Source organism: Hydra vulgaris, chromosome 03 (genome assembly GCF_038396675.1).
Source record: "Hydra vulgaris chromosome 03, alternate assembly HydraT2T_AEP".
Taxonomy (NCBI): Eukaryota; Metazoa; Cnidaria; class Hydrozoa; order Anthoathecata; family Hydridae; genus Hydra; species Hydra vulgaris.
This window is the reverse complement of record NC_088922.1, coordinates 36,448,838-36,464,420: the sequence shown is the minus strand read 5'-3', so window position 1 is coordinate 36,464,420 and position 15,583 is coordinate 36,448,838. Positions and strand designations below refer to the sequence as shown.

The window sequence follows — 15,583 nt, the reverse complement described above, 5'->3', positions numbered from 1 at the left end:
TTGATAATATTCATACTATATTCTACTACTATGTTCCAAGCAGAGGTGTTTCCAGCTGCGGTATTTTCTGTTTGTCGCCGTATGAGAAAAAATATGTTTGTGTTTTTAGTTGAATATTTTATTTATTATAATATTATTATTTAATATTCTAATTAATATATATTGTTCAATATTTTGTTGATCTATTCTGATCAGTGTCTTCAGGTGTAATAAATGAAAATTGTTACAAAAAATACAGTTATAAAAAAGATAAAATTAAAAAGAGCATAACGAAATACAAAAATATAAAAAATAGCCTCCAAGTTTTTTTTGTCACATTATCACCATTATCAGGTTATCATTCATTTAAAAAAAAAAAATCAGCGAAATATCGAACAATATATATTAAAATAAAAATTAATAATTTTTTTTCAAAATAGTCTATTGAATTTTACATACATTTTTTAATGCATTCATGAATATTCTATTTATTGAATTCTACATACATTTTTTCATGCATTCTTCATATATATATATATATATATATATATATATATATATATATATATATATATATATATATATATATATATATATATATATATATATATATATATATAAATATAGAACCCTTAGATGTGGTCCGAAAGTTTTTTCCATATTTTGTTGACAAAAGTAAAAATTAAAATGCAAGACCTATATATATATATATATATATATATATATATATATATATACATATATATATATATATATATATATATATATATATATATATATATATATATATATATATATATATATATATATATATATATATATATGTATATATATATATATATATATATACATACATACATACATACATACATACATACATACATACATACATACATACAGTGCTTTTAAAAAAATAGGTGCATTAAAAAATTGAGTTTATTTTCTTTTGTAAAATATTGTAAAAACCCATCCATATTTCCTAAAGACTTAATTTTTTTATGAACAACAGGAAAACTAATTTTATTTCAAAAAAAAAAAAATTTCCAAAATCAATGTCAATAAAAAGTTCATATTTAGTTACTTTTTCTTTTACTTTCTTTTTTACTTTTTTCAAAGGAATGCAGAAAACATTCTGTAACATATTGTAAAATTTGTAAAATTGTCTTCGGTTCTACTTGTCAACCAATTGTTATTTATAATTATTTTATTAATTTATATTTAGTTTGACGATTTTCTATAAAAGGTTGGATAAAGTTACTTAGGATGACCTGTTTAGTTACATTTAAAGCCTTTTTAAATAATTTGATAAGACCTAAAAGTAAATATAGATAAAAATGGGTCAAAAAGCAGTAAGCCAAGGAGCAAAGTGGTAAATAATAGGTATGAAGGATAGCTCAATGATCAGTAATAGAGAAATAACGAGAAAATGAAAAGTTTTAGAGAATTGTATCAGATATATTCTAAAAATATTTAAAACATTCAATACCATGCAGGATCAGGAAAATTAAATAACTACTGAATGCGAAAATAGTCTTATATTTGATCAAGTAAGAGCCAATACGATACTAAGTTATTGTGAACTCACTGATGCATTCCACAAAAACCGTGAAAAATGTATTTCGTCAAATGCAGTACTAAGGAAAAAAGTTTACTAAGGAAATAATTTATGTCTATGTAGCTGTTAAAAAACTGTTAAAAAAATGTTAACGGCCAGAGATTGGCTCACAAGATTTAGGTGGTGTAAAGAGGGAATTGGGTGATCTTTGGAGAAGTCGAAGCAAGTAATTTTTTGTGATAAAAGTAACTTTGAGGTAATAGATAGAAAAAGCAAAGTTCTTTTTAAAAGATTTAAATCAGAAAAGTATAGTAATTACTTTGTTGTACTGAAGTTGCAAAGTGGTGGCAGTGTTGTTATTTAGGGCTGCTTTAATTTGAACGGAGTATATGTGTGTGTCATTTATACAGGCCGAATCAACCAACATACCTATATAGAGGCACTAGAGAACTGTATGGTTCCATCAGTGTACATGTTGATTGATTGAAATGAATAGTGGCAATTTCAACAACATTTAGTGTTCGCACAGCTTGTACAGTAAAAATATGGATGAAAGAAAACAAAGTAGATTTATTGCCCTGGTCAGCTTAATCACCAGATTTGAATCCAATTGAATCTATTTGGGCTTGAATGGACAAAGAATTAGTCAAGGTATAAATAAGGTTCATATATAGCCTAAAGCAAAAATTAGATACCATTTGCTTTAATTTTAACAGAGTAGTGTATAACATTTATACAAGTTGAAATCTGCAACAATCTTGTAAAATCCATGCAAAAAAAGATGTGCTGCTTGCAATAAAGTTTGTATTTAAAATACTAGCTTAAAAAATAGGGTATTTTAAATACAAGCTTAGATGTTATTTTTGTTACTTTAATTTTTTATTGAAATTTTTTGTTATTAAGTTTGATAAAGTTTTTATATACAATTTTGTGTTTTAGTATACCATCCAAGATGCAAGATTTGTTTAAAAAATTGTTTTCTCCCAAATAAATAAAAAAAATTATTTAATATCTTCTTTAGTTTTTATTTTATGGTTTATCTTTAGCTTATTTGCTAAAGTTTGCCTAATTTTAATGCTTGCATGTTTGCTAAAATTTGTTTAATGTAAATTTCTAATTATTCTAGGAACTAAACTTAGAGATAAAATTAAATAAGAAATAAATCATAATAAGCAAAGCAACTAAAACTCTAATAGAATATTTTGATATAGATGAAAATAAACGTTCAAAGCAATTTGTAAATTTTGCAAAATAAAAATATCAAAATTAGGAATATCTGGCACAAATTTTACATTACATTTACATTTCTTGATTTAAAACTTATCTCTTTAATTGTTGTTGCAGATTTGTCTTTACAATAACTTTAGCTTATACACGCATTTTCATTTATGGAATGATTATACTTTTGCCAACAATATAGAAACACAAAAAAACTGATTTTTCAAAACAGTTTATGATTACTAAGGCCGATGCATCCGCAGGCCGATGCATAGGTGCACCCCTAATATTTTTATATATATATATATATATATATATATATATATATATATATATATATATATATATATATATACATACATATATATATATATACATATATATATATATATATATATATATATATATATATATATATATATATATATATATATATATATATATATACATATATATATATATATATATATATATATATATATATATATATATATATATATATATATATGTATATGTATATATATACATACATACATATATATTAACGAAGAAAAAACAACTTTTTCTATGTTTTTTCTTCGTTAATATATCGCTCTATTTGAAGTATCTTTTTAATATTGAGCACTTTTTTACAACTATGAGTTTTGTTTATTATTATAATACAAAACAGCCTTAAATATATATATATATATATATATATATATATATATATATATATATATATATATATATATATATATATATATATATATATATATATATTAGGGTGCATCACAAAATAACAATTTAAAAAATTGATTTTGTTTGACACCTAATTGTGTTCTATATATCAAAAAAACAATGACTTTCAAAAATTTTAGAAAAAGAAATATTTTTAGAGGTCCCCCGACACCCTTGAATATTTGACCAGTCCCTAATGATTTCAAAAAAATAGTTTTTTAAAAGTAGGTTATGTTGGGTCTCAAATTAAGTGATATTTATAAAAATTTTAAAAATAATCATCATTTTATTAAAAGAAATTCACATTAGATTTTACTGCAATAAACATGACATTTTTAAAATAAAAATGAAAAAGGTGCATTTTTTGTAGTTTTATATATACATAACAGTGAAATATAAAATGTTTTTTTTTTTTAATTATTATTTTTGAAATTTTTTAAAAATTTTGCTTAGTTTGAGACCCAACACGGCCTACTTTTAAAAAACTATATATTTTATAAATATTAGGGACTGGTCAAATATTCAAGAGTGTCGGGGGACCTCTAAAAATATTTCTTATTCTAAAATTTTTGAAAGTCATTGTTTTTTTGATATATAGAACACATTTAGGTGTCAGACAAAATCAATTTTTTAAATTGTTATTTTGTGATGCACCCTAATATATATACACACATACATGTTTATACATTTTTAGATTGTTGCAACAGAAGAGCGAATTAATCTAGAAAAACTTCGCCAACGTGAAAGTATTGCATTCTATCAAGATTTATTGTTATTTGAAGATGAGTTAGCAGATCATGGTATGGTAACACTTTCAGTAAAAATTGTAAGTATAGTTTTTTCTGCAACACTTTCAGTGAAAAATATGAGTAAAATGTTTTTTTTAACAAGTTAAAAGTGGGGCACCATGAACACATTTTTAATAAGTTTGATATTCAAGATGTAACGAAAACATAATGAGCCCATACAAGGCGACCAAACAGAACATACTAATGCACCACATCATCACACCTGTAGACATCAACAGTCTTTAAAATCAGTCAATCAAATATTTGTTCTTTGTTATATACTTTTGTTCATAATCTTTTTTTGGCCTTATTCTTGGTTGGAATGTACTGAATAATACTACTAGAAAAGTTTAGACATCACAATCTCATTAGGTTTTTTGTTTCTATCTAATTTTCTTGATCTGACGTCACTAAGTTAGTTTGTTGTGGTTTGCACTATACAGTCTTCGCTAACATTCTTTTGGTCATTTTGTCAACAATATTGTTTTTTAACGTTACATTTTTCAGTGGTTATAAGCTATTAGTAAAAAATCGCATTTATTGTCTCATCTGTTTAATTTCTTACTATTCTCTGCCTGCTGATTATATATTTGTATATTTTTTATCTCTGGCTAATCATTTTTTAATTAATCTGAGTCTGTTTTTTGTTGTAGCTATTGTCTCTACTTATCAGGCAAGATTTATATTTTCATACTATTGGAGTTACCACATTTTCTACCATCTTTTATACTAACTACTTTTGTACTAACCACAAACCATCTTAACTTAGTTTGCATGTTTATCAGTGGTATTTACTTATTATATTTATAAGACACATTTCAGTCATAAAAGAAACAGTAAGTTACTCATAATTATTAATTACTATTTTCTATTTGCTTTGTATTATTTCTATAAATTAAAATTGTTTATTTTAATACATGTGCATACATTCATGTGTACACGTTTGTCTCTTTTAGTGCAGGTGTACATGATATTTATATGTATTTAAATATTTGTTTATATTCACACCACACGCATTAAATCTCTAAGAATGTTGGAGTTGTATTAAAAACTGGGATAGGGATTGGGATTTTTGGCTTTTGTAATGTAGTCCTATTATATTGCAATATTGACTAGCATGACGTAGAGTGCAGGCGGTGAGATCTGTTGCAAGGACACGCCCCTGAAATGTCATCGGTGATCGCAGTGCATTCCTGAGGAGGGGGATCACCATTGTTCACTACTAAATTCTGATTGGTTATCATGGCACCAACATTTATTAACCTCTTGTACCCATATATTTTTACGCTTTAGTAGCTTTTTATTATTTATTTTATTCACGATATTTAAATATTTTGCTGATACACAAGTAGTTGTCAGTTTCCTATTTTTTACTGTTTAGTACATTAATTATACGACATTTATAAACATTTTCTTACGATTACATATTGACACTATAGCGTGGTGGTTAGTGTGCTGTTATGTTACTAAAAAGTAAATGTTCTTATGATAAAAAGTATTTGTTTAATGATCCTCTCGACTTTAAATAAAAATTTAATGTTTGAAATTTAATATACATCAGAGACTAGAGTATAATAAACATCCCTTTCTAATAACAGTTTTTATTACTAAATTTGATAAAGTTGTTTTGTATACTTAGAAAAAATAATAAAATGTAAAATTTGTTTTAAAAATCAAAAAATAGTTAATATTAGAGAAATTGTAAACTCAAATCATTGTCAATAAATAAACAGCATTTTAAATGGGCACAAATCTAGAGAAGTTTTAATCTTTTACCTAGACTATAATTTACTGCTTGATTCTTTTTTAGTTTGCAAGAAACAAACAACTGGTTTGAGTGAGCAAAAAAGAAAAAATTTCAATGAGAACAACATTTAAAATTGTTTATATGCAAATGTCACTTTATTATTCAACAAATCAAACATTTAATGGAAATTACAAAATGCAATGCAACAACAGTATTTATCAGTAAAACTGATGGTTCAAAGTATTACCAATTAACATTGTTGGATTTAATATGTACTAAAAATATTGACTTAGCAGAGAAAGTGTTGGTATTTATATCAAAGATTTTAGTATATCATATGAAATAGATAAGAATTTGTATCAAAAAGCAATCCATCAAGTTTGATGTGTATTTGAAAAAAATCCTGTGTGGCTGCATTTACTGCACATGTGTGCGCGTGTTTAATTAAACAAGCATATATTATGAAAAATAGTTTTTCTACAATTTAGTAAACTTCTTTAAGTTTTTACTGAATGTAAATCAACATTTATTTTTATAATCTGGAGAACATGTACTTGATTTAATTATTTCTGGAAAAAAAAAAAAACAGTTTAACACAATAATAACAAATCACCTGCCTCAATTAGGCAATATTTATCTTGGCTACTAAATATCATTAAGTACTGGTTAGATGACATCATAAATAAGAAAGTTGAGGAAAAAAAATGTTTGAAAAAAGTGATTATTTAGGCTTAAGGCCTTGATAATCATTTTTTTCAAACATTTGTTAACTTAAGTTCTTTTTTAATGTAGCTTGATTGAATTACTCAACCTAAATGTCAATGAGTTATACAACATGGTTTAATTTTTATGTAGTAGGATTTTTTTATTTATTTTCGGAATTTATTTTCAGGTGGATATTTGGCAACAACATAAGTTTAAAACTCTTTATTGATGAATAAAAGGTATAATCTTTTTGCATAGTACAGAAATACCTGGGTTTATATGCAGGAATTAAAACCCCAACTGAGTTCCAAGAGTTTTAACAAGTCTTTAATATTGATGCAATATTTTTTAATTTTAGAAAAACATTTAATTTTGTTTGAGAGCAAAGTTTGTGCATAAAGGTGGACTTTTTAGAAGTACAAGCAGTATTATAGCACGGTGCAAAAGATTTTTTAAGCAACTGTTTATTCTAAAATAGGAATTAGTCAATAGTGGAGCTCCGCAAGGCTCAGTAAATTCATTATCATCATATTTATTAACAACAAGCTTAGTAAGACTTTGTGCTCAAATAAACTAATTGCTGGTGATATGAAACTGTTAAAACATTTAATCTGATAATAAGGTTCTTCAAAACAAAAATAATAACTTCTTAAAAGAATGGACGATAACATTATGTGTCTTAACTTTAAATTATGTGTCATTACATTTGATGTGTAATTACTTTTAATTATGTCATTACTTTTGGATTATATTTATAGCGTGTCATGCCTTCCTCATTCTTTGTCTTGCAACGTTTTTTCCTTCGTGTTGATGGAGTAATAATTCGCATGAATGATACAAGGTTATACTATGAGGTAAGTTTTTTCACCCATACCAGCCCAACATCTTTATGTTGTTTTACAAAATACTTTAACCCTGGGTTATAAAGGGGTTGTAAAAATTCAGAGATTAAAGCAATAACTTTTCTTCTTAGGCTTTATACAAGTTTTTTCTTTTCTTCTTAAGGCTTTATACAAGTTTTTTCTTTTCTTCTTAAGGCTTTATACAAGTTTTTTTAGATTAATAGTGCTAAGCTAATGTTAAAATAAATTAAAAAAAAAATTTTTAGTTATAGTTTAAATAAGAAAAATTAAATGAATTTTTACTTTTTATTTGTACACACTTTACAACTTAAGTTATCATTTAATATGTGTACAGAAACTCTCACTCTCTATATATGTTATATCTCTTATATATAAATATGTATATATATATATATATATATATATATATATATATATATATATATATATATATATATATATATATATATATATATATATATATATATATATATGTGTGTGTGTGTGTGTGTGTGTGTGTGTGTGTGTGAGTGTTATAGTTTTTAAACAATAATTAAGGAATATGGTTAACTGCAAAAAATTTACTTAGTTTCCTGAATCTTGTTGATGTATACTAGATTACTATTTAATTTATATTACATATACTTGTGTGTGTGTGTGTATTATAATAATATATAATATATGTTATAATAGTATATAATTAATGTTATAATATTATATATGTTATCATAATATATATATAGTATAAAAGAGCTAGCGCAGAAAAATGCGGATATTTGACTTTTTTTTTCAAAAACTCAAGATTAAGTTATTTAATTGTTCGAGTAATTTATTTAATATTTAGTCATCTGCCCTTTGTTCTTAAGTGCCATTTCAATACGTTTTAGCATGCTTTCAGAGAGATTTTGAAAGTGTCGCAATGACCTGCGCTATCTTGCATAAAGAAAGTTGATTGATGAATTTTGAAATAGTCCAGAATTCTTGTTTTAAAACCTTATAAAATAGAACGTATAGTGTTAGTACCGCAAAATTGAAAAAACGCACTGTCTTACCATGTCGCATGTCAGCACACAAAAACTTTGTGTACGGCCGCTGTGGTTAAGAAAATAATTGCATTTGCTTGTGCGTTACATTTGGATACCAGAACAATGGTCTATTGTCATGTGGTCGGACGAAAGCAATTTTCACTGATAGGTAAGAAAAAATGCCGATGATAATTTTTTTATCTGATAAAGTTCTGATAAATTTTATAGTTTTGTTATCCTTTTAATCTTAATTTTTTGAAAAAAAAAAAAAGGAGAAGTCAAATGTTCCCAAAATTTCTACACACTGTAAAAAATATATGTGATTATTTTATTTAATATTTGTTATCATAATATATAATATATGTTATCATAATATATATGTTAAAATTTTAAAAAATGTTATAAAATTAATAAAAAAATTTTATTTAAGATGGGAAACAATTTCATATTAAGAGAATATTCATCTAGAGAGAAAAAGATTAAAGATATTCCGGTGAAAAAATTTTTTATAACTTTTTTTTAATATAACCTGATTAAATAAGAACCTGGGGCAAGTGAGACAAATTTTTTTGTAAGCGACATTTACCAATGATATATTATATATACTAGATGTCTAACTTCGATCCGAAAAGTGAAGCCGCTTTTGCCCTTTTAAAAATGGCAGATTAAATTTGTAAAAAAAATATTATTTAACTTTCCTTTTCTTAAAAATGAAGTAAATGTATTTTAAATATAAATACTATTTATGTAAAAGTGTTGAGAGGAAATTAGAATACTTGTAAAATAATAATTTATGATTCCTAAATTCATTTCCGATTAGAAAGGGATTAAAGTTTTGAATAGAAAAGTGAAACGACACACACTTTTAAAGCATTTTTATGAATTATAATACTTTTTAATATACCTAGGCTCATAAAAAAACTTTTAATATTTTATAACTATCGAAACATGTTTTTGAATTGTTTTTAATTTATTGGGAACTTTTGAATCTCTTAACCATTTTTAACTTTTATTCCACATTTTTTATTCCACATATTAGCTTTTGCCCTTTTTTCTAATGGTGGACTATATTTATAGACAAAAAAAAGTGGCTTCATTTTTCGTCCTATAAAATCCCGCAAGTTAGACATCTGGATTATATAATATATCATTGACATTCACACTGCTTTTTTTTATAAATTTTGAATTAAACTTTTTTAATGTTTAAAATTTTAAATGACTTTTTGGAAATAAGAAAGTTTAAAGCAAAGTTAAATCAAAGCTTTAAACACTGCAAAGTATCTCTGGACAATTCCAATAAAATTTTATGTTTGTCCTTTTCAGTTGCTTTTATCTCTCAATTAATGGTTGGTACATGTATTGTTTTTGTCTGAAATTTTTTTGGAAGCAGAATCGGAAAGCAAAAGCCACTGTTTTCTGTCGTCAGAGGATGCTAGATGAATTCGAGGTTGTTTTCGGTAGCTTTTGTTTTCCAACTGTTTGCAACTTTTGCTTATTAGCTAAATACAAAAAACCTCAAAACTTTTCATTAAAATGAAAATAATGTATTTAACATACTGATTTCTGATTAGCTAAAAGCATATAAATCAGTATGTTCCGCTTTAACTCTAAATAGTAAGTTAATACATCAGCCTAAAGATTTGTAAGTTCAAATTTAGTGGTAACATTTTTTTGGTGTTTGCAGCTAAAAAATATATCCATTGGAATTTAGATTTACTTTTTCACTATTTTTAATAATCTTTCTCTTCGAAACGAATTGCTTTATTAAAGGGTTTTTTCAAGTTTTTACAATCAAATAAAGATTGTAAAAAATATTTTTTGCATTAATATGATGAAAATGAGGTCGGAATTGTAGACCAACGACAAAGCAATTTAGTATTTCTCTGTTGCAGTTACCATTCTCGTTTACTCGGAACTTCTTTTTAACGAAGTTTCGTAAACAAGAAGTTCCGAATTCGATCCCCAACAACGTCACTAATAATAACGTGCTCAACTTGTTTCTCCGTGTAGCTGCCTTGTTAAAGTTGCGGAAATAAAGGGTTCAGAGTGGGTTGTAATAAAAAAAGTTTTTAAAAAAGTAGTCTCCTTGACTGTAGTAGCTGCTGCTGTTTTTTGTTTGTTTTTTTTTTTTTTGGGGGGGGGGGGGGGGGTGGGGGGTGAATACAGTAAAAAAAAAAAACGAAAAAAAACTCTACAAATGAACTTTTGATTTTTAATCATTTGCATTATTAAAAAAATCACAACCTCGTGCGTTACAAAATGTTTTGTATGATATCTTGTTATATAAGCAAGTTATGAAATAATGTATACATTATATACATATATATACATACATAAATTAATTGATCTCTTTGCACCAGGTTCATCTGAATATGTGTAATTATTTTGTTGATTTATTGCATCAACCAATATGAAAAAAAAAGTAAAATAATATAAAATTAATATACAAGTTTGTTGTAACTTTTTTTACTTATATACAGTTACTTTTACCATTTAGAACCCTCTTCTTGACCCTTCTGAACTAGCCGAGCAACTAGACCTTGTGAGCGAAACTGTTTGTAAACTTGAGTTGTAGAATTGTTTATCCCGCCACACAAAACTGCGATAATTGTTTTGCTGAACAGTATTTTTTCGTTGCTGTCATTGTTACTGAACGCGACGAGTTAAAACGTCGTCAAATTTAGGTTTTCAGAGTTTTGTGGACATGTGATTAATGTATTAAAAACGGATATTAGCTACAAATTTGCTTCCATAAATAAAGTGTTGTTGATCTGAGTTTCGATTGTCCCATTTAATGCTGAAAGAGTTATAAGTGGCCCAAGTAGTTCCGTACTTCCATTACAATAAGGAAACATTTTGGATTCGCGAATACACTTCCTTACTTGCATAATTTCGACACCCGATCCTGTGATTGTTATTGTTATTCCTATAGCAATACTCAGTAAACATGGCAGCTTCTTAGTTGACCATAGTGGAGCAGAGGAAAGTCTAATAAAAAGAACAGTTGGTAAGATAAAAATAAGTGGTACGGCAAGGAAAAACCCTGAAAATTCTACTACGCTTGAAACACAGTCAACAAACTGTGCCAAGATAAGCGTTGGAAGCAATACTGCAAACGTAATTGTTAAATTAAAAAAGTTTCGGAATTTCTTGCTCACTACGACTGCTTGTTGAATTAAGTATCTAATATTTTGACATTCAAGTGGATATAAGCATAACACACCACAACCAAAACAAGTGTATGTAATTGTAGCAAATACGTCTTCGTCGCACAAGTTTAGTAGCACGTTGGGTTGAGTAGTTTTCGTAAAAGTAAGATAGCCGCATATAGTACCAACTAAAGTGCATAGTAAACTATAAGAATACGCCATATTTGCTGGTTGGTTACTGCTTGTTTTTTTTTCCTTGCTTATTGTTACATAATTTAAGCGAACAGAATGTTGACATAATATTACATATGTGATAATAGCAATCGATTGAAGTACATTTATATTTTGCATTGAACTAAAAGAAATAGTTTGCAAAATGTGATCCTTAGTTGTAAAAAGTTTTATTGACAGAAGTATGATTAGACAAGTTGATGTGGCTATGGAGACAAGAGAAAGTTTTGTAATACGTTTAATATTGCACACTAGTGACAAAGGTGCGACAATCAAAACCATAACTAGAATTGTCACATTCTTTGCGCTTATTATGCCAATATTATTTTCTTGCATAACTTTTAGTAAGATTTTAGTCAGTATATCCCCTATTATGACATTATATACGAGAATAACACTCATAGAGTAAAATAAGGAAATTAAAAAAAGTGTAATGCAACCGCATGTTCCTTGTATATTTCGACCAATTTTAGGTAAGCATATTTCGTCTGCAAGCAAACTGCATTGAATAAGTAGTAATTCAGAAAATGATGCCATTATTAGAATGGATAAAATTAAAATAACACCTAAAAAAACACCTGTTCCGCTAAGTGCATAGGGTAACAATACAATACATGCTCCTATTATTGGAAAAGCTTGTGGCTTTGAATCATCGCTTTTATATCTTGTAAAATCAAGAGACGAAGAGGTAATAAAAACTTTAGGAGAACTTGCTTCATTGGGTTTGGTATTCTTTTGTTTTAGTTTTTCTATTTTTTCTTTTACAAGGTGAATATTACGTCCCAGCGATGTTTTTATTTTGTTTTTTGAGTTGATCATTAATGCTTTTGTTCTGCTCTTTAATTCTTGTAGCAGTTCTTTGCTTTCGTTATTTATTTGACTTGAAGGATTTTGTGTGTTTTCGATCGCTTTTTCCGGGTTAACAAGTGCCATTTTTGTTTCCGGGTTAACAAGCGCCATTTTGGTTTCCTTGTTTAAAATGCCTCACATGAGTGATAAAAGCGATAACGCTTCGATGAACAATTTTTTTAAATATATTTTACCTTATTAAATTTTAATGAGCTAAATTTTCATCTTCAAATTAATTGAAAAAAATGAAGCAATTATAATTGTATGAAGTCTTACTAATTCCAAATTAAATTAAAAAACAGCAATTAGATATTAATAAATCTTAAATGTTCTAAGCTCTAAACTAATTAGAAAGTTGTTGGAACTAAAAACGAATATCACATATAATGAAATCTTTAGTAGTGTGCTAATGTCATGAAAAATCTCGTGTACTTTTTATCCGATCTGAAACTTAATAAATTTAGTTAAAATGTAAAATACAGTTAAAACGCTATATTTTGTGCGAATCTTTGTTTTTAACTATGAACAGATGCATTTTAGGGCGCTATACTTTGAACGAAGCTTTGTTTTTAACTATGAGCAGATAGATTATATTCTTAATTTAAATTAGAAAAAAAATAGTTTTTTGCTAGAAGGGTCAGATTTAAACCAATTGCAAGATGTAACTGCTGTTGTTATATAAGTTTGTTGTTGTTAAGTAAAGCGTCGCTTTCATAGAATGTTACGAAAGTGGCTAAAACGTTTCCGTTTGAATTACGTTTTAAATGTCTGTTTTATGAATAAAAGTAGGCCTTATTAACGCTTACATCTACGCAATTACGAATAGCATATCGCGCTTATATTGATCCTGAAAATGCCAACCTAGCTGAACCAAGAACGCCGCTTATATAGGGTGATTGCTTACACATCAAGGTACTCTGTGATGCAAATTTTGAAATCTTTTAATTTTTCCCGCGGAAAAAAATTTGAACTTTTAAACGAGTGAAATTTCATCCTCATAGTGCGTTAATTGAAAGAATTTAAAATATATATATATTTTATGATAAAAATTTGTTAAAAGTTGCTGCAAATGTAGCCTATGACCACACATAACTCGGGATATTATTTCAGATGGCTTAGTTTACTGATAAAACATTTATGGCAATTATAGTTTAAATTTTACTAGCAGAGGTTTCATCTGATTTTTTGATGTAAAAAATAAGTTTTAAGTAGTTGTTTTTTCTTTTAATTTTGAAAATAAATGTATTAAAGCAGGTTTTTTGAGTCAATAAAAAGATTTTTGGTAGAGACGAAACTTTTTTTTTTTTTTCAACTGGTTTTGATTAGGTTTTGTAATTTTTCTTAGCATATTTATCATTTTGATAGTTTTTTTTATCGTAGGAAATGGTAAGATTTTCACGCTATGGAAAAGCAGTCACAATTTAAATAGCAAACCAATATTTCTATCTATAGAATAAAAGTATTCAAAATCAATAAAATAATTTTGATAAATCACGTGAGCATGCTCACGTGATTATTTTTTCCTTCTCTTTTCCGTTCCCGTAAAAACGCGGATGAGTGAAAACTGACCTTTACCCTTATTTTAAAATTAGTGACCAAGTATCACAGTAATTGGAAATGGTTTGAGATATAAGTAGCTAAAATCTACCAAAATTTAAGTTAAAATTCCCATGAATCAGTGAAACAATTTATATGAAATTTTATCCAAGTTTTGGTGTGGCCATAGGCTACATTAGCAGAAGTTTTTATCAAATGATAAAGGGTGCTTTGATTGGCGCGCTGTGAAGTTGAAATTTTACTCACTTTAAGCATTTTTGTCAAATTAATTTTTTGAAAATAAAAGATTTTAAAATCTTTTATTTTAAAAAATTAGTTTGACTAGATATCCAAGATAACCGTCACATGTACGAAACTGCTAACAGTTTTTTTTTACCATTAACTTTTATTTTAGAAAATAATTAAAATCGGAAATAAAGTTTAAATTCATCTTATAGTTTTGCATCAGTCATCAAGTACTGTATCATCAACTTTTGTATTTCCCCAAAAAAAATTTTGAAGTTTTTTTATCTTTGACGGTTAGAGTAAATGAATACATAAAATATCATGCTTTTTCTAAATAAAATGTAAATCCCTGCAAAAATATCAACTATCTATAGTTAATTGGGACATTATTAACTTTTCTAGAGATATTAATTTAATATACAACCTTTTTTTTAAGTTTTTTATGAAATTTATGACATCAATTTTTCCAAAGTAGAAGTAAATTACAAACATAAAAATTTAAATCGCCATGGATTACTAAGGGTATTCTAAAATCTTCTAAAACTAAACAAAAACTTTATACTCTGGAAAAAAAGTTCTATAGAATTTCTATAAACTTTTGAAACATATGGCCTAAATAAATTATATACAAATGCTATAAAATTTCTATAGAATGTCTATTAATTTCTATAGAAATTGCTATAAAACTTTTTTTCTTTAAAATAAAAAGTAGAAAAAAAGTTCTATTGGAACTTCTATAGAATTTCTATAGACCATATTTTGCAAAAGTTTATAGAAATTCTATAAAACTTTTTTTCCTGGGTATTCAGTATTTAAAATCAAAAACAACTGAGAGTAGGACCATTTATAAAAATTATGTAAGATTATTTGATCGCCTAAGCAAAAATTCAACAAAAAAAAAAATTTAGATTTAATTGAAAAAGTACAAATTAAACTTAAAACGCACTTGGCAACTAATAAACAAAATTACGGGTAACACAAAAAAAATGTCGC

At 26.3% G+C, this 15,583-nt stretch overlaps 2 protein-coding genes across 4 annotated transcripts in view; one reads left to right on the top strand and one right to left on the bottom strand.

Moving 5' to 3' along the window:
* LOC100201645 (TIP41-like protein) overlaps positions 1–12,297 on the top strand; it is a 36,820-nt gene extending 24,523 nt beyond the window's left edge. The window contains exons 5-9 of one of the 3 annotated variants that reach the window (XR_010637550.1): positions 4,167–4,298; positions 7,471–7,566; positions 8,442–8,748; positions 9,010–9,072; positions 11,077–12,297. Coding sequence is in view for 2 of the 3 variants with exons in the window: in XM_065793075.1 (XP_065649147.1) it covers positions 4,167–4,298; positions 7,471–7,566; positions 9,010–9,072; positions 11,077–11,154 (369 nt within the window). In the remaining variant the exon portion in view is untranslated. The remainder of the gene's footprint in view (positions 1–4,166; positions 4,299–7,470; positions 7,567–8,441; positions 8,749–9,009; positions 9,073–11,076) is intronic. The other 2 variants (XM_065793075.1, XM_065793076.1) reach the window with 2 other exon arrangements.
* On the bottom strand, positions 10,778–13,043 carry LOC101234839 (putative sodium-coupled neutral amino acid transporter 11). Its single transcript, XM_065793074.1, has one exon. The coding sequence runs from the start codon at positions 12,917–12,919 to the stop codon at positions 11,315–11,317; it is 1,605 nt and encodes a 534-aa protein (XP_065649146.1). The 5' UTR covers positions 12,920–13,043; the 3' UTR covers positions 10,778–11,314.
* Between the last annotated feature and the right edge of the window lie 2,540 nt (positions 13,044–15,583).

Bases quoted from the DNA above. Each gene is read 5' to 3' on its own strand.
- LOC101234839 (XM_065793074.1), bottom strand. From the start codon at position 12,919: ATGGCGCTTGTTAACCCGGAAACAAAAATGGCACTTGTTAACCCGGAA.